Consider the following 20,223-nt stretch of genomic DNA (forward strand, 5'->3'; position numbering starts at 1 on the left):
AATTTGATATATTCAACCTCAAAAGATAATGATTCCATAATTTAGATTATTTATGTAATTTTAAATTTTTATTATAAATTCTTGAAATTAAAAAAAAAAAAAAAAAAAAAAAGTGGAAATCAACAAATGGCATGATGTCACATGACAACTGGATAGATAAACCAACACATTATGAGAAAAAAAAAAAAAAGTGACCAAATTGTGTATTTAACAGTCACGTCAATAATTTTAGATAGAAATCTAATAGCTACAATAATTGTAATGATAAAATAAGTTAATACTAATAAATCAAAAAGATTAGCTTTAGAAAGTGTTAAAATTCAGAATATTGAACTCAGCGGCAAAGGAGATGCAAACGGGTCAGCCCCTTTGCCTCCAAGAGCGTTCTTGAAATATAAATAAAAAATATTTGTTGAAATATTTATTTTTAGAAAAAAGTAAAAATAAATAAATTACAAGTATGAATATGATTCTTGTTAGTTTTATTTTATTACAAGTACAAAAAAAATAATTCTGTAAATATTTTATTTTCCTTTATAGTTTTATGAAATAATCAGAGCTTTTGATTATAACGAATTTCTCATTATTTACGAGTATAAATATGATTCTCTATTACATTTCATCAAAAAAGGTTTGATATCAAAACAACATTATCTTTCCTCCTTGGTCTTTTCTTCCTTCTTTTCCTGTTTCTCACGTGTCCGAGATCACAAATAATTTTATCAAGAAACCTCGTGCACTTGGCAGAACATCCAAACAAGAGAAAAAGAAAAAAACGCAGACTCCGGAACAAAAGAACAAGAAAAGATCTCCTTTGCCACTAAATACATTGTTGCATTAACAGAGAACTGGCACCATCAGATTCCCCAACGGAAAACTACCGCTAGACTGCAACCTCAAATAACAACAATCTGTAAGCCTAACTGTAGCAAATGTGAGAACTGAAAAATGTTAATAACAAGATATATGAGGAGACAAGATATATGAGGAGACAAGTTAGAGCGGACCCTTCATCAATCTGAAGTTGAGCCAATTTCTCTGGGATTGATACTGTAGGAATATTTACAATAACTTTACAGCCCAAGCACAGTAGGTGATGATACCTTTAAAATTCTTGCATTAACATACATGAAGCTGAGCTTATCAACCACAAGACACCCGTCAAGGTACTGGAATTTTCTGCCGCTTTGCATTACATGTAACAGAATAAACCCTCACCCACTGTACAATTTACTCTCACAATGAATATACAACAATGATGCAAAAACTCCCCGCCCTGTCCAGTATGTTAATCCCTATTCATGAGGATACACCATCCAGATTCCAGAACACATATCACAGCCTATCTTTCGGCCATTCTCCCTCCATAAATCAGATAAATAGCACAGCTCTCTGGAAGAAGGCAGTTGTCCTAGACAAAAGGCTGTTCATCTCCATTTTGTGAATCAGAAATCCAATATTTGCCTCCAGCTACCTGTTGTGTTCCAATGGTTCACCAGAACATGTGTCATGGTTGATCTGCTTCTCCTTCGGAAGGCAATCAACCGGAATATAAAAATATCCTTTGGGTAACTGTTGATTTTTCATAGATGCTTGATCTGATGTCATCACCAGCTCTTTCTCAAACATCTCAAAACGCTGTTTGTTGATATGCATACATTCAAGAATAAGCCCAAGTTTATGTAATCTAACAAGTAAAAGAAGTAATTATGACCCAAAACAATCCCATACCTTTCTTGATTTTGAGTTCCATTCTCCATCATCCAAAGGATTACGAGTAGCCAGGGCAACTCTGTGAGGGATTTGCTTCCCAGCAAATGACACCCTCTCCAAAGGTTTTCGGGTAAAAAGGTTTTGGGATGTGGAGCTGTCATCTGTCTTTTGGTCTGCGTCCATGGTAACTTTAAGATGCTTAACAGAAATGGTGCTGTCCACTGTTACGTCATCTGATCTTTGGATTGCATCGCTACACGATTTATACCCATCAGTATTGCCTTTAAGAGAGGTTGTAGCTGATTCTGAACTAACATCTGGTGGGAAAAAAGGACTATGAACAAGCACAGAACGAGCAACATGGTCTCGTTTGCACGCAAGTATGCTGTGTGAGCAAAGAACTAAATCCCGCTGCAAGAAACCATAAGAAAACAAATTTCAAGTGTTATAACACATTTGCCAAAAAGCAAAAATGTTTATTAGAACTAGAAGGGAAAAAAAAGATGGTATTACTTGTATGGAGTAAATTCCATTAGGGCAAATTGTTGAACCATAGAATAAAAAAGATATGATTTAATTGGCTCATTTATGACATCCACTCTACATATTTAATTGCAAATTAAAAATCTAAAGACAAGATATCATATAATGGTTCACCAAGTCAAGCAATAGGTACCTTTATCTTTTCACGTTTAATGATTCTTTCACAAAGAAGGCGTAACCTCTCTAGTTCAACCTGTAAAGAAGCATTCGTAAAAGAACCCAATTAGTTGACTCTACCGCCAAAATGGGAAGGTGGAAAGAAAGACTTTCCAATAGTAGAAATAGCATAAAGAGGTGTAAGAAAATTTGCCAGAAGCAGCACAGTAAACAATGCAGAAAGTTTTTAAGTGATTTGTTGAACCAGGGACCCAATAAAATATATGATCCATTCTTTTGGAAAGTTTGTCCATGTAAACATGGAATAAATATTTGTCATATATTTTAAAATCATCCGAGGGACAAAAAAAAAAAACAAAGAAATTTGAAAAAAAATCATCTGAGGGACGATATAAAGAAAAACTCAACACACAAAAATCTAATCGCAGTATCCTTGAGAAAACAATTAATTTATTTCCCTCAAATTTCTCTGTTTAAACATGCTCCGATATTTGGTGCTTTCCACAGAAGATAAAATTGTCATTACGAAGTGGTAAAACCTTAAATTTCAGCTCAATTTTTCCTTATGAAAAAAGCTGAACTTCAATAACATCAACATGAAAATAAATCTCGGTACAAAATACGATACACTGAAGTCCGGATTAATATGGACATCTGAATAAAAAATAAGAGTCATTTAGAGCACATCCATACCCTGACTTGCTTCATGCTCTTTAACTCCTCAATTCCATGTTTTTGAGTTTCAGCCTGTTTAAATCAAGCAAAGCTCAGTTATCACATGATAAGGCATTGGTTATAGAAGTGTGAAATATTTTAAGCACAAACAAGAAGCTCGCACCTTTGCCCTCTGTTCCAAGCCATGCCTTTCGCAGTAAGCCTTGTGCTGCAACTTGCTGTTAATAGTCTTAACATTCATGTAAAAACCCGTACTTCTAGCACAGGAGGGATGAAATGTGGTCTGACAGTGACCATAGCTACACTGAAGAGTAATATGGAAATGGGTTAACCATCAAAGTTCTTCATCACAACGGACCTCAGGCTGTCAAAACCATTACTCTATGAACCAATCAAGCTAAGACTCACCTTTATGCAGACACCATGTTTTCGTCGGCAAATACAACAGATATCATTTCCTTTAGAAACTGTCTCCTGGAATCCCAATACACACAGAAGTGAATGTTAAATAACATCATTGCAAAATAATAATAAACAACACGGAAAGGAAATAACAGTTGCTTTCCCCATGTCTAATTCTATTGTTAAAAATAGATGTGATCTCAACAGTACCACCACAAAAGATGTACACATACCAGTCCTTCTACTGGATTCACTTGCCCCCTTCTAAAAGTTGGTTCAAACACCCACTGCAAGACAAAATAATAACTAGATATAGTTGCACTTTATTGAAATATTGGGCAGGAAAAATATAAACAATAAATCAATCAGGTGCAAATAAAAATTTCAACCTCCGCACAGAAAGCATGGACCCATTGACCATCAGTAGATTTCCTAAAAGCACCGGTGGTACCACCGCATAAACCACATTCAGCAACAAAGTAGGGCTTCTCCCAAAAATTGAGTGAAGCAGCTGTAGAGCATTTAGATGTCAATAATTCCTCACATAATTCACAGCACCATGGACCTGTAGATTCTTTGACACTGCGATAGCAATCCAAATGAACTGCAACCTGGTGGCAGAAGAGCTTTTTTATATCATGCTAATAAAAAAAGAGCAAAAAGGAAAAAAAAAAATCATGGGCTAGTCTACAATACCTTGCAACTGGAACAGACTAAGATAGGGTTCAGTATTGTCTCAGATCGTCGGCAAATATCACATGACCTAGGATTCTCTTTAGAAAAATCTAAAACAGACTGAGCAAAATCAGAGAATTTTTCTGATGAGTTCCTTGAAACAGCCATCCTGGAAAGCGTCTCTTTTGGACGTGGCATCAGCTGAGAAGAAATGCCAGCCCTCCCATTAGAAATGTTCAATTTCTGCAAAAACAAAAAGCATAATGAAATAATGGATTCAGCAGACGTGTTCCAATTTTTTGTCTCAGCAAAAGCTGGAAAAAATAATTTAGAACTTTAGGTAAAGAAGAAGCAGTTAGAACCTCCTGATGAGTAGATTCATCATATGTGTCTTTCCTAAATGATGAAATCCTAGAAGAAGCTGCAGCAGCAGCAGTTGCTGCAGCAAGTACAGCCTGGGCTTCTTTATGCTTTCTTTCTTTCCTGCCCTGTTTCTTTGCTTCTCTAATCTCGTTAAGGTACTGGTTAACAAGTACCGCATCCCATCTCTGGGCCCTGGCTATGTCAATCTCCTTTGGTAGAATCTTAGCAACCTTACAAATTAAATTGTCTGCAAGATAGCCACCAAAAAAAAAAAAAAAAAATCTTTAGAGATACATTTCCATTTCATGGAACAAGGCAGAACATTTGCTCAGAAAGTGAGGGAAGAAATCAAGAACAAGAAGAGAAAAAGATGGGACCAGTAAATTTCTTTCTTGCAACTGCATTGCCAAGTAGCCTGTGCTGATAATAAATGATTTCTCCTTCCACTTCATCTGAGGGAGACAGGTCATAAACTCCCAGTTTCTTTGCCTTAATCAGCCTCTCTATATTTGCTTCATCAGATTTGTAAATTACATCACAGTTTGAATGTATTTTCTGGTGATCACAGCACACACTGGCATTGGAAGACGCCTCCAGATGAGAGGTTTCTCCCACCCTCAAACCTGCTCAATTGAATATGTATAAATTGACAAATCATGGGATGCAGTTAACAAGCAAATGTCTACCCTCAATCTTAGTCAGTTCTATTTCTACCTTCCAACTCACAAATATTGTCTTTTGAAAGTAGCCCACTCTGCATTTGCATCAGTTCCTTGTGGACATATGGGTGCATATAAGAATGTGAAACTTCATTCATTTTTCTGCAGCACAAATGTAGAACTTTCAGAAAAATTCTCATCATATCACAATATTATCAATGTAAAATAAAAAAAAACAAAACAAAAGAGAGAACAAAATGAAGCTACTAAAAACTGATTATATTGAAAAGCTTACAAGAGATCAGGAAGCACTGGATTATTATCTGAATAATTAGGATTTGCCTGATCTGAACTCATTGAATCACCCTGCTGGGGAACAGCAGAACACTCTATTTCAATTTTTTCAGAAGAGATGCAACCCGAGGGATTACATGAACTGCCTGTGCAACATACATGCTTTGTGTCAAACAAAACTGAAAAATGTTACATCATAGGTACTACAAAATGCAAAGAGCTCAAAGGTCACATGATATGAACTGTGATCAATCGCATTCAAGTGGATAATGTGAAAACAACTGGCATTCATTGCTTTTGAACAGATAACTACGGAACAGAGAAGAAAAAAAAGCAGAATGGCAACATTGCACCATCTACTTAACGTCACTGCTATACTCATAAAAGCAATTTTTTTTAGGAATTGATTGCATAAAGTGTGTTGTGTTATCATGCAACAAATTACAAATATTAGCCCTCTTTTTGGAAATCCTCCCTGTATGCTTTGCATGACTGTTTTATGCACACCTCTTTTTGGGAGGCTGAATGTTGACAGATATAAATCTAATACCAATCAAAAAGAGAAGATTCACAATACTGAATGAGATATGCTAAGAAGCATCAGGACAGAGAGATGCCTGAAGGCTGAATATTGACAGGTATAATTCTAATACCCAATCAAAGAGAGAAGACTCGCATGATAAATGAGATATGCAAAGCAGCATCAGGACCAAGAGATGTCTGAAGGCTAAAAAACACAAATGAGAGATTCAAGAAGGTTTCGCAGAATTTGAGTTAATTGAAGACAAACCATTCAGGTTAATGCTCTAATTTTATCCTCTTGCAATAATATTTATACACCTTCTATCACCAATCTCCAATACATCCTCTCTAGTACTAACTATGGCAAACACATAGAAAGATAAACTATTGGTCTCCAAAATCACATGGAACAATTATAAAGAATAAACCAATTAAGATCCAGCAATCAGGAGTATGCCAACTTCCATCCAACATAGAGGCATTAGGCCAAACATAGGATTTAGAAAAATATACCTTCAGATTTAGACAAATCAGTCCCCAAAGAGTCTTGCAACCCATCACAGTTGATTGATGTCTGCACAATTGCATAAGATCATAGAAAATTTAAAAAATGGCAACAGAAGACACGGGAAAGTAGAGCCTCAAAATAACCAAATGAAGAACTAAAAATCTACAGAATGACAAGTATTTGCTGCTTCAAGCAGCTGATTTAATAAGGGAAAATATGTCAAACAGGAATTGGCCTTCCTCAGACCCTCTTTTTCACTCACTTCCTCAAAGCAATGCAAACACACACGCTCATACATGTAGCATGACCATGTAAATCATGCACTCTCCATTTCAATATCATTTAAACCCTTAATAAGAAACCAACAAACTGTAATCAGCACTACAACAAATGTCAAAGCATGCTCATTTAAGAACTCTGTGGGGCAAAGTTTTCTTGAGCTTTCACACCATTGAATTAATAACAAGAATGCATTCTTCAGAACAATTTGATTCTCCTATGCTTATCTCCTTTTACGCTTGATTTGTCCACAGTTTTTTCCATCCATATCAGAAAAAATCTCTTTTTGCTCGATGAAATTATCAAGAGTCAATTATAAAGGCTCATTTTCTTAGAAAAAACGTAGACTTTATATTGCAAATCATGCCAGTAATGCCACTTTTCCAGTTGACAGTACCATGACTCATTGTTCCTAATCCACAGCCAACAAATGCATAGCATACATAATTAATCAAGTATAGGTTCATCTACAATGCATTAAACAGGCATCAAACGAACCAGTTAAATTTTGTTCACTCCTTCCACGTGTATTTCGTGGCCCATAGGGTAAAACCACTAAAAGAGAATCTAAATTGAGAATTGGGATATTCAAAGAAAAGGTTAATGATTCAAAAATAAAGAAACAAATACACTTCTTCACTTATGAAGTCTTCTCAAATGAACCAATTTTGACTATACTCAGATCATAGATTGCTGTTATACCTACAGTTTATCACCACGGCAACAATTGATACCCTCATTCACATGTACATGGAATATGCTCATGAAAATAGCTTATGCATCCAAAAGCGGCAAAGAGGATGGTTCAATACTGAACAATGCACCAAGTGCACTCAATAGTACCTCCTAACATATTACAGGACTCCATTCACCAAATGACAAATTTAACTGCCAATGACAGGAACTCGTAGAACAAATTTACCAAATGCAACCATCTCAGGGGAACAGCGCAAGAGGGAAAAGATTTAAGAACATTGGAGTATGTTGGGAGATGAAACAAGCACCAGAAGATGAAACAAAAAACTTTCGTATGATTGGAAAACTTACAGATAAGATCAATGCAATACTCGCTATACGAACCATTCACAGGACCAAATAAACAATGCAATAAGGTTACCTTTTCAACATGGACAGATACTTCACTTGAATTTTCTGGTTGCTTGCTAGCAAGTTTATCAACTCTATCCTCATCAATCAGCGCCCCACTGTCACTTAAAAATTCCTCTGCTGAGCAAATTCCTTTATTATCTGCCAAAATTCTAATGTTACTTTTTGTTCTTCTGCGAGGTGGAACAGACTTAACAGCAACAGGGTCTTCCATATCAGACTCTGATACTATTACACCATCAGAATGATCAGCCTCTGCCATCCCAGCCTTGGACAGAATTGAGGATTTTAGTTTAACTTTCAAATTTTTATGCAGAGTACTCATATAAGCATGATGCCTAAGCCATTTGACTATTTTGCATTGCAAGTCAGGAACCAAACTATCTTCCTGCAGAATAAGCATTTATAAGTCAGAAGAGCGCATTGAACATCTGAATCTGATTAGTCTCTCTCTCTCTCTAAAGAAGATTACGAAGTAAAAGTCATCATTTTAACATTACAGCAAGTGTCGAAAGCAATGAATCAGGTGAGATGCCAATCTCCAATGCTACATCTTTCATGTTGACTTTTCCCCGATCAATTAACTGCATCATTACATATGTAAGGTTCAAATTGGGAAGGTAGAATAGTCAGTAGGGAAAAAGAGACAGTTATTCAACCTAAATAAATTTGTCCAACAATGTCATGAACATAGATACAACCATTTTATTAGTACCTTTTTCAAAATCAGGGCAAGATTTCGTGAATCAGATAGGCTAGCGTCCTCGTTGTCACTTCTCTCAGACATCCCCATGCTACTAACTTGGTCCCCATCAGCACATTCTGATATTAGCACATCATTTTGTCTGGAATCAGATAATCCAATTTCTCGTGACTCACTATCACCAGATTTATCAGAAACAGTATCGGGAGTTCCTACATTGACCGCAATTTTGTCTCCATTATGGCCAATCTTTAAATTGTGTTGTTTATCTGTCAACAGAATCAGTGGCATGCAGTTGGCAGTGGAAGAGTCACTGATAACAGGTAATTGGGAGTTACTTCTACCATCAGGGGACTCTGAGTGCTTTGAGCAAAAGGCCCGCAATTCAACCTATAGAGCATACAAAATCAGAACCTTTAACTTTAATCAGAAAGCCTCAACGAGGTCACAGCATGAAGCTGTCTACATTCTGGAACATCAGCAACAGAATCGATACTAGCAAAAAAAAAATGACAACTTCCAACAATAATAATAGAGGAAACAGCTTACATTCTCAGATCCATATTTCCCCCAAACCTCCATTCTGTGATTCCCCTCCCTTGCACATATGGGATGAAATGCAGCTCTACAAGTTCCTGAATAAACAAACCCAGCAGAAAGCCATTACCAATAGTAGCAACATTCACATGCTGAAACCAACAGAGCAAAAGGTAACAATGCCGAAAAGCACCAACAATCCAACATAACTAACTCGAGCAAACCATGAATATATTACTGAAAAGTAACGGCCAGCCAAGTCGAGCAGAAAAGATTATAAAATGGAAGCAGCAGCTATCGAAAGAACAAGCAGTACAATTGAAGAATTAAGAATTGAAAAATCCAGTGGCAAATTGTTAAAATGGACCCATTACATAGAGCAGCTTGCAAAGCAGTAAGAATTAGATGGTTGTGCTTCATCATCAAGTATGCTCACTCGAGATTAGCATCATCAAGCATTGAGATACCAACAGTAGTATATCCTCAATGCTTTCTTTGATTGAACTTTCATCTCCAGACCTTAAAAAAATGTTCAAATGCTAATGGAATTATGAAGAATATAACACTAACCAAACCAAATAGCAAAATCACATAACAGATATTAATCAAGTGATCAATCGCTAGTGGACAGAGTGATCAATAGCAAGGGGACGCACAAAATTAAAAGTAGGCCCAACATTTATGTGCAGATGTTTTTTGCCATAATAGAAAAAGTAACATTGTAACAGCACGTGATCACACATGCATTCAAACCCAAATGATTTGTGAAAGCAAGAACAAGATTCATGTCTCAGGAGGCACTTGCACAAGAAATAAGTGCTTATTCACAACAAATAGGTGTTTAATCAAATAATAAGAGGTGTTACAGAGTAAAATTCACTACATTGATTTTAAATGGAAACGAACAATCAAGTATCCAGCTGACTGCACCAACATTTCAGGCACTATAATCCAGAGGATTTGCATATATCACCTAGCGTATTCCAATAACGACAACAATCAACTCTAATAAGCTAGCCTAAGAAACTAACATCCAGTGTTCAACAGCTAAGTGCAAGAAGCACTAGGGTTCAAACGAATGTTCTAATGTCTAAAAGCAGATTGACGTGATTCCATCCTCTGGTCATATTCTGATACCAAGGAGAATGTAGCAATAAGCTTTCTGCTCAAACTAGATAACACCATATAACTTGTTAGCTGAATTTACTTTGCAGTCTAAAGATGCCCAATTAGCGACAAAACCCCAAACTAATTATTACAATATAAGAGAGCAACCAAACATACCATGACTACAACGAACACAAACACCACATTTCACTTTGCAGACGTTGCAAACTAATTTTCTTCTGGTTTCCTTTATTTCTTGCACATTCATAATAGGTTGCATCTTCCTTGGGTCGTCCACATATATCTCAGGCATCCACAAAGAACAAAATAAATGAGCAAACTCAGTAATAGTTCCAGTACTTCCTGCATCAACAGGTTTCAAAGCACCGCCCCTCTTTGGGCAAAGCACACAAGGGTACTTAACTGAATCATCACTACCAGTCCTGCCATTACACCAAGAACATAGCCAAGACTCATCTATATCCCTTTGCACGCCATAACAGTTGAGATGCACCGCAGCTTTACAAGAAGAGCAAACAATCAACCGGTTTGATTCGTTACCCATCTCACCCTTGCAGCAAAAATCACATAACGATGAATTTCCTTCACATGGAGAACCTATTAGAACCTTTTCCAACCCAGCATCCCTGCCTAAAAGCTTTCGCTTCTTGGAAGGCCTCTCTGAAGTCAATATAATCCTGCTCCTACAACCTAAAAGCCATTCTAAACCGCTAGAAACATCTGAAATGGTGCCAACCTTCCCCCCCTCCTGGGGCAAACACTGGTTGCTGTCATCTTGAGGACCTACACCGTCAATTTCCATTAACTGCTCGTCCTCTTGCTTCACCTCGTGCTTTACCGCAACCTCATTTCCATTTGCATTTCCGCCACAATTCACATTGTTATCCACCGACTCATTTGTTTGTGCATTTCCATTCTCACAACCCACAGCAGCATTCTTATCCAAGGTCTCTGGGTCGTCCCTGGACTCCTTTTTCTCATTTTTAATGTACGGAATCAAAAAACACTTACTACCAGCTAAAGACCTAAGTGAAGAAGATATCTCGAATAAGGCATCAATGTCAGGCAGTGCCAAGTCTCTGAAGTACTCCTCAGTCTCAAACCAAATATTCCCTCCCTTGGACCTCTCACTTGCCCGCGAAGACTTCTTATCTGCACTAGAATGTGACTTCTTATGCCTCTTTCTACTATCCGATTGCCTAAGCAAACTGGCCAATCCACTAGGCAAAGTAGAAATACTTGAAAAAGCACCTGAAGTGGTCGACCCAGAGACATCCTCAGGTATATCAAATGGAGACCGCTCGCTTAGAGATTTACGAGCCTGAGAGAAGAAATCAACGTCCAATGAAGGCTTCTTTTTTGTAGTTGGGAGTATTTCAGCTTGGGTCGCCGGTAACTTGGACGACGGAATCCTAGAAATCGGGCGACAAAGCCTCTCATGAGTGCCGCAACCTCCGTCAGGACACCTACCCATCATCTTCTTCCGCCGGGGCATCGGCCTCCGGTCATCTCAAACACCAACTACCAGCGCCTCTTACACCACCGCCACCACCTGCACATTCCATACCGAAACCCTAACCCTAAATCCTAATTTCAATCTAGCTCGTTTTGAATCCTTCTGCAGAGCAAAACACTAATCTCCCAAGCATACACCTAATCCTAACCCTAACCCTAACAATTACCAACGCTCGGCGTTTAAGTCTTCACGTGCACGATTATAGAAGAAAACGAAGAGGATAAAAAGTCGCGGCTAGGGTTAGGGTTTCAGTTATTCAGGTTCGTGTTGTTGGGGATCCGTTCTCACGAGTGGGTTTTTTTTTTTTTTTAAATTTCGTTTTTGTTCTTTTTCGTGTAGTTTGATTTCGCTTTCGAAGCAGAGGGGGGAAAGATTCGCGTTTTTAGCAGGCAGGAGTGCGGCTTGTTTCGGGAAGATATTTTTATATGGGGCTTTGGATAGTATGCTGTGACGCAATAGAATTGTATTCGTGTGGCTATTCAGATGCTGCACATGGCTTCCTTTTATAGGCCCACATGCTGTTTTTCTTTTCAAGTTTTTGACTTTATCCTTCTCCTCCCAACCTCTGGTAATACCTGCACTGCATAGTTTTTTCATTTAGGATTAACGAGGACGATAATATATAATATTTAAAAAAAATTAATCACATTTTGTTGTAAATTCTGGAACTTATATTTTAAACATTGCCAAAAGGAAATATACTCAACAAAATAATGCATTTTAAAACTTATTTTTTAAACTAACCTCATGGTTTTTCTTTCGTAAAAAGATGATACTCTTAAATTCGCTACGCAAAATAATATATATATATATATCATCCATCATCTTTAATTGTTTATAAATCTATCGGTTTGTTCACAAGATAAAAAAATAATACACTGCTCTCATTTAGAAATTAAATATATCATTTTCAATTATAAAGTCAGAATCTTTTTTAAGGGCCAACATGCCTTTTTAACAATAATAAATATATTTTTACATACAGTTCTTTGCATAAAATATGAAAAACAGCAAGTATAACAATAATATCAATTAAACCCTCAAATTTAAGTGTAAAAATATAAAAAAATAAAAGAAATTGATTAACATTATGTTTTTAATTTGTCCTATGACACTGGGTTCCTTGTTCTTTAATATAATATATGTACCAATGAAATTATTTTGTAGCATAGACAGTGACAAATGGTTAACATTAAATGTCAAAGCCAAATATATCTTGCAATAACAATAAGATAAAAGCATTTGAATTCACATACAACCTATAATATCAACTTTTGATTGCTATAACAAAGTTTTGCTTAATATTTTTGTGTGGTGTTAGGGTCATCTATGAGTATCAAGACTGTTCAATAAATTACTCATTCGCTTAAAAAATATAAATTGTTTTTTAGTGTTTCTCAAAATTAAAAATTTTTGAATAGTTTAAAGAGTAACTAGTAATATTTTTTTACTATTTTTATATTAAATATAATAATTACATTCATAAATTTTGTTTTATTTTTTAGATAAGGGGCAATTTAATCAAATTACTTTTAATTTTTATTAATAACTTAAATAATTAATTATTTTTTAATCATCGTGTAAAAATTTTAAACAATTTATATTTTAAAACAGAGTGAGCATCTTTCAATTAATACATGCTTTGATGAAAATGACAAACAGCTTATTTATATAGTTTCTTTAAGCATTAAACATATTATGGATGGCTATCGACAAGGTGTTAAGCGATCTCGATTCTCACATGGATGAAAAAACAAGCTCGATCTCTAAAAAAACGCACTTCACTGAAAAGACAAAAAATTTTTACATTTTACGGTTTGACACGGTGGAGCGAGGACCTTGGCCAATATTCTATCAAGAGCACCTGTCAGCCATTTTAAATGGAGAGGGGATAGGCTAATAACTGAAAAATTCCAATAATATTGACTTTTTTCTATGGATTTGCTACCAATTTGAAAGATTGAAATTCTCTGATGTTATGTTGGCTAGGTAAACTTTTTAAGGATAATTATACTTTGAAGGTTGTTACTTCCCAATATCCTTATGATCAATTTTTTTCGCAGCTTCTCCATCTTATTTTTAAATATCTTCAAGAATGGAACAAAATAGTGTAGATTTGAATTTCTATAACGAAGCTTAAATCATTAGAAAAATCTCATAGGTTGCTTTTAATAAGATACGACTTAGATTTTATTTAGATGGAGTGAGGTAAAATTTATTAAAATAAGATATTATATGATAAGGTAAATAATCATATTTTTAATATTTAGAAGGCAAGGTAAATAAGGTTTAATAATAGTATGATGTTGTTTGATTTGAAGGTTTTAGAAAGTAAAGTTAAATATAAAGATTAAAAAAAATATCATTCTTTAGACAAGTGGTATTTTAGATATATAATTCATTAGAACTTTTACTTATAATTTATCAAATTATATTTTCCAAAATTAAATTTTCAAAATTTTAAAATAAAAATTTTGATTAAGAAAAATTAAAATTTCAAATTCTTAAGAGCTGTAGTTGAATCATTGAATAGTGGAACATAACAAAAGGAGAACATTTTACTCTTCGGACTCTCTTGCGAGTGAGCCAATAACTTAAAACGATGATCCAATAATTCATCCATCCAAACAAATTAAAAAGATGACCAAATATGGCTTACAAAATTGTGGGATTAATTTTAATCGACCAACCTAGTAATGCTTATAAAATCTGATTACGCTGTGTTGGGGCTTGCCAAAAATATCAAAGTTTACAATTATTAAAAAAAAAAAAATCAAAGTTTACAACGAAACGACAAACAAAGTAGCATAGCAAACATTTTGTTACTTGTGTGTATTGTCTCAGGATGGTATATTGAATTAAGACTCCATCAAATTTTAAAAGATTTTAAAATTTCAATGATATTCAATCTATATTTTTTTAGAATTTATTAAAATTTTGTAGTATTTAATTCAGGCTCTTATAAAATTCATAAAAATCTGATGGTATTAATTATGACTTTTTAAAAGTCTATACAATTTTGGTATTCAAAAAATTACTGATTTGGAAAAATTTTATAAAATTATTGATTTTGTTGGATTTTAAGATGCTAGGTATGAATAAAAAAGTCATTCACAAATTTATCCTTTAACCCAAAAATTTCAAAAAATTTTAAAAATCTAATAGAGTCTTAATCCAATACACTTCTTAATAAGGATGAAAGCAGAACGGGTACTCGTGAACTATAAACGCATATGTTTAAAGTTTTACTACTCATATCCCTTTTAAATTTATTTAAATACTCATTCAAGTACTCGTACTCGAATTTATTTAAATTTTACTAATTGTATCTATCTAAAATTCGTTTAAAGTACCTTTAAATAGATACAGCATCCACGAACTTTAAACTATTCAAATTCGAATTTATTTAAAATAAATTTTTTATTGATAATGGATAGGGTACCAGTGGATAGAGTATCCGCTACCGAACCTGTTTAATATAGCATTAATAGATCTGTTTAATATAGTGGTTAACTGGTAGCGGGTATCTAAATTTTTATACATGTATCCTAACTGTATCTATTATGGGTAGTAATTTCACTAATCATTTTCGTTGCGGATAATAATTTCGCTATCCATATCCATTCCAAACTATTTTATAACTACCTATATCATCTTTAAACGGATTGGAATGGAGTGGGTGCCGTACAACATCTACCACTTTCATCCCTACCTCTTAAAATGTAAAACAATATATTAATTATTGGATTAGTTTCGAATTAAATTCATGTGCTGAGAATTTTATATTTTCACAAAAATTAACATTAATAATGCTGCAATTTTTCAGAATTAAGTCGATTATTTTTTTAGAATTTTTGTATTTTGATTTCAATTAAATAATGAGTTAATCAAATAAAAAATTTGAAAAATTTTGAAATAATAAAAAAAAAAACTGAAGAATTTCAATATGCCATGTGGACGGACCACTAGGCTCCGTGAGCCACAAGCGACGGGTTATGCATCAATTTTAAATTAATATAAAAATGTCTCCTTACGCAAGCTTTAGCAGTTGGTATATATATATATATATATATATATTTATTTATTTAAACTTGTGATTTTACGATATATGGTTAGTCAAGAGCTGAGAAATATATGGTCTCTTTTGAGCACATCATAACTATTCTGGGAGCACAAAATGACCGTCAGTGACGCTGACCAACGCAGACCTTTCACTATTGGAGACGATAAGGTCTTAATGAAGAAAAAAAAAGATTTTTGAGAAGATGATGCATTTAATTTTTGGTCCCTCATTGTTTTTCAGTTGTGTTTCAAAACTTTTTAATTTGTTTAATTAGGTCTTGAAATTAATTTTGATTAAATATATAAAAACACTGTAAATCTATTAAAGTCAATCAAAATCTATAAAAAATGTCTCATAAATTTTATAAAACTCTATATAGGATTCTAATGAAATTTATGAAAATCTTAGAAAATCCTAATTCCATTAAACTCAACAAATCTTTTAAAATTTTATACAATTCTAATCAAATACATCACCCTAGAAGTGGCGAAACGACATAAAGGAAAAACTACGCATACGCATACGCATACGCATACGAGCATTTTTTGTTTGTTTTTTTTTTAACAAACGACAGCAGTAAACAACGAGATTTTTCAGTCTCAAGTTGCCCGAACGAAACGAACGACAGCAGCTCTTACTTTATCACGCATTTAAAGTGTGAAAAACAAGAACAAGAAAAGGCGAAGTACAAACTCAAAGGAACGAAGCTACCCTTAGACGATCCAAACACAGTTCAAGTTAGCTGGAACTATCATTCACAACTAATCTATAATTTAATTTTTTTTTTTCTGGAAAAATAATAAAACAAACTAGAGACCGTCGGCATACAAACAGATAGAGAGAAATGGATTTGGCGGAGCTCTGGGCGATATTCGGTCCCGGCGTTGCTGGTGCTGTGTTTGGTACCGGTTGGTGGTTCTGGATTGACGCCGTTGTTTGTAGCTCCGTCAAAGTCTCCTTTGTTCACTACCTGCCCGGTATTCTTCTTCTCTCAGTTTATTAAGCTTATTGTTGTTTGTAAATACAATTTTGGCGTGTGCTTATGTTTTCCTTTACTTATTTTAGGGTTTCAATTATGCTTCTTGTCGCAGGAATTTTTGCATCATTTGCAGCTCTGATGTTTAATTGCGTTAGGAAAGAGGATATTGATTATTCCCCGTACGAAGAAGGCGAATGGAGGTCAGCAGCAGATATCTTTATTTCTCTCAATTGCTTATTCTCTTCGGTTTTAACTTTGTCTTGTTCGATTCTGTTTTAATTATTGAATCTGCTCATTTGATTTGTTAAATATGCGTTGCCAAGACTAAGAGCCGTTGGCATTTCGCTTATCCGTGCTGAAAATGACTGTAGAATTCCACTACATGATTTAATAGCATGAGTTTATTGGGGCAGACAATATAATTGATTGAAGATCAATGGATTAGCGATCTAAGTAGTGTTGAATTTGGAGTAGCGTCTATTATCCTGAGAGTCTGCCAGTCTGGGTATCTGTACTGATTAGCGATGATTATAAATGCTACCTTGTGTGCTGTTTATATTGATTTTGTTCTCTGTTTTGATGCTGCAAACTGCAGTATTCTTATCTTGATTCTAGATAGCAAAAGATGAAGATTTCCATGTATACATTCTGAGATTACAATTACACTGAACCTGGTATAATATGTCTATATTAGCGATTTGTTTGATGGAGAAATAGCATGTAGGTGCAATTTGGAGGTTGTAGATAACTTCTTTTGAATGACTTAATCAGTTAACCTATTTTTGGCTACTTCTTGTTGGGCAGAGTTATAAACACAGATTTATTTGTTAAATTTTTTGGTGGTATATTCGCTATATGCTCTTTGCTATTGCCACAATCTGGCTGGATTTTGTACTGAAGCATACAGGAGGGTTGAGTGGTCATTTTATTGAAATGTGGGTCTGTGTGTTGTTGTATGGGCTGTCCAAAGCTTCTCATAGTTTATTGTCTAGGTGGATTTGATGTATGATATTGAGAACCCATTTATTTTGATCTTAAATCCGTTTGAACTTCAAATTGAGAAAGACCAGAGGACTATGGGGCACAGATACAGGACGTAGATACACTTACACTGCTTTTCTTACAAAAATTAGTGCAGAACATGCCATGTCTACTCTTGAAAAGTGTCTAACATAATACAACATGGACACACACCAAGAACTAAAGTGTTGGCGTTTCGTAGCTAGCAGGCAAGGAGAGTGGGATGGAATTATTTAGAGAGTTTGTAGGATATGGTTGTGGAGTGACTGGCAGAATGGATCTATTGAAAATTAAATATATTTTAGGGCAATATGTTTTATGGAAAGCATAGGCACAAAAGACATTCCTGGTTATTTTATTTTGCAGAATCTTTTATGAATCTTTCAAGTTTGTGCTTGTCAATAAATGATGAGAAATGTGATGTATTATCTATGGTATACACTGCAATAGATTATTAGCTGTATGCTTGAATTGTTTTGTGCTATTCAATGAATTTTCAGCATTGAAATGATGTCGTAATTTGGTTCTTTACCTCCTATTTCTTGCTGCTTTTGGAAGATGAGCTCTCTCTCTCTCTCTCTCTTTTTTGGTGCTATTAGAAGATGAACTTTCCTCTTAGGATTGAGACCTCACATTTCCTGTCTCTAATTATTAGCGGTTTACCAGATGAAATTAAAGTAATAAAATGCCATCTCCGGAAAAGTGAAAAAACAGTGTAGCATTAAATTACTGTATTACTTGTATGGTTGGGTCTATGCTGCTTTACATAGTGTGCCACTTGGCAAAATAAAAGTTTGTTTAGATGCAATTATGATTCTAAAAAGTCATTAGAATGAAATGTCTTGTTTCAAGATCTGCTTTTCAATCATAAAATCTTACATCATTAGGCGAGTAGGAATGGCAACAAGGTGGAAATCCGCCACCCTATCTTTATTTCTTATCCCCGCCCAGTCTCAAAACAGGATCAGGCATGTTTGGGTACGATTCTCATGCCTGAATTAGGTGCACTGCCGCAACAGGACTTCAAACTGCTTCCAAGACATGGAAAACATTGTAACTAACTCATAATTGCTTTATTAATTTTATAGATAAGATTTTTGTCAATTTCCACATACGTTTGATTCTGTTGTTGTTAGTTCAAACTAACTTCCTAGAATTATTAAGTTTTACTTTCTGGTTTACCTGCTCAATGTGACGTTTACTAATCCTTCTCTTAATTGCAACAGATTGAAGCTGTGGCTTTTCTTTGCATATGTTGTATCCTTCGTTTCTCTAGCGGCATCAGTGGGCTTATTAATACAAGATTCAATTGTCAAAACTGGGCCTTCAGTGTGGACAGGAACTGCTGGTGTCTTGCAGTGTGTGTTTGTGCTGATCAGGTAAATCATTGTCTTTTAAAATTATGTTAACTCAGTTTCATTTCTTGTTTGACATATCTTCTCCCTTTTTATGTTAATAACTAAATTTGTTTCCTACAGCGGGCTAATTTATTGGACTTCGCACTCGGAATGATTTCTGCATATCAGCAAATGCCATGTTGAGCGACCAACGATTTGTATGGTTTACTTTTACTCAATGGGCTGAAACATAATCACCCTGTGTATATTTTCATGCTGTACTAACGATATTTGAGCTGCGTAACAATCTTGAGAATTGGTAGTAAACTACTGTTGCTCTTCTATGATGGTTCTTCCGAATTTTATTCACTATAAATTCTAATCTCATCAACTTAGTTTATTTTGAAATGTATGTTCTATACCTTACTGATTCAGCAGAGGCCACCGGACCTTGCTTACGTGTCGACAGGATGTTGGGGCGTGGATATTGTGTGTAAATAGCGTTTCCATTAGCGTTAGGGTCGCTCGCCTACGAATTGCAGCTTCAGGAGAGCATGCATTTTTCCCCGCTTCCTTTTTGTCAACAGTTTTATGCATTATGCGTTTAATTTAGGGCAGGCTCTCCTGAATCCGCGGAACAAGAAAATGCACAAAGCCAATGTCGTTCCTCTTATTATCATTTTGCATCAGAAAGAAGGTTAAAAAAAAAAAGGATAATTTCTATTCTGAATTGGTTTTTTTATGTGAATTTTGTTCACCGCGTGGCATATTATGTGGATTCACCAATCGTAATTGTTATGATAAAATATAAGGAATAAGGTTCGCTCTCTGAATTTAAAAGCAATAAATTATCTGTTCAAAAATTAATTTTTTGCACAATTAACCCTTCGACGTGTGCTAAAGAAAATAAAAAGCCTAATTTTTTTTACCCAAAAAAAAAATAATTTAAAATAATTATTTTTAAACCAAACATTTATAATAACTCTACAATTTTAATTGAATGTTCTAGTGTGGAGTTGAAAGCTATCTTAGTTACCACACACGTATCGCCTATCGCCTATCGCCAATCGCCAATCGCCAATC

General features: G+C 34.9%; 2 protein-coding genes across 2 annotated transcripts; one reads left to right on the top strand and one right to left on the bottom strand.

The window, feature by feature from the left end:
• Nucleotides 1-787: 787 nt before the first annotated feature.
• On the bottom strand, nt 788-12,186 carry LOC105638874 (PHD finger family protein). The gene is given in 20 exon segments (XM_089725834.1): nt 788-1,638; nt 1,732-2,124; nt 2,390-2,449; nt 3,067-3,120; nt 3,212-3,352; nt 3,457-3,522; nt 3,684-3,737; nt 3,840-4,061; nt 4,147-4,368; nt 4,488-4,735; nt 4,866-5,111; nt 5,203-5,309; nt 5,443-5,587; nt 6,477-6,537; nt 7,868-8,245; nt 8,358-8,441; nt 8,573-8,950; nt 9,110-9,195; nt 10,382-11,713; nt 11,716-12,186. Coding segments are annotated over 20 exon segments (4,464 nt in total). The 5' UTR covers nt 11,735-12,186; the 3' UTR covers nt 788-1,470.
• Nucleotides 12,187-16,648: 4,462 nt separating this feature from the next.
• On the top strand, nt 16,649-19,315 carry LOC105638875 (transmembrane 50A-like protein). Its single transcript, NM_001308811.1, is given in 4 exon segments — nt 16,649-16,781; nt 16,896-16,983; nt 19,030-19,182; nt 19,282-19,315. Coding segments are annotated over 4 exon segments (408 nt in total).
• Nucleotides 19,316-20,223: the final 908 nt, after the last annotated feature.

Source organism: Jatropha curcas, chromosome 9, assembly GCF_041381405.1.
Source record: "Jatropha curcas cultivar XTBG-Jc1 chromosome 9, XTBG_Jcur_1.0, whole genome shotgun sequence".
Lineage (NCBI taxonomy): Eukaryota > Viridiplantae > Streptophyta > Magnoliopsida > Malpighiales > Euphorbiaceae > Jatropha > Jatropha curcas.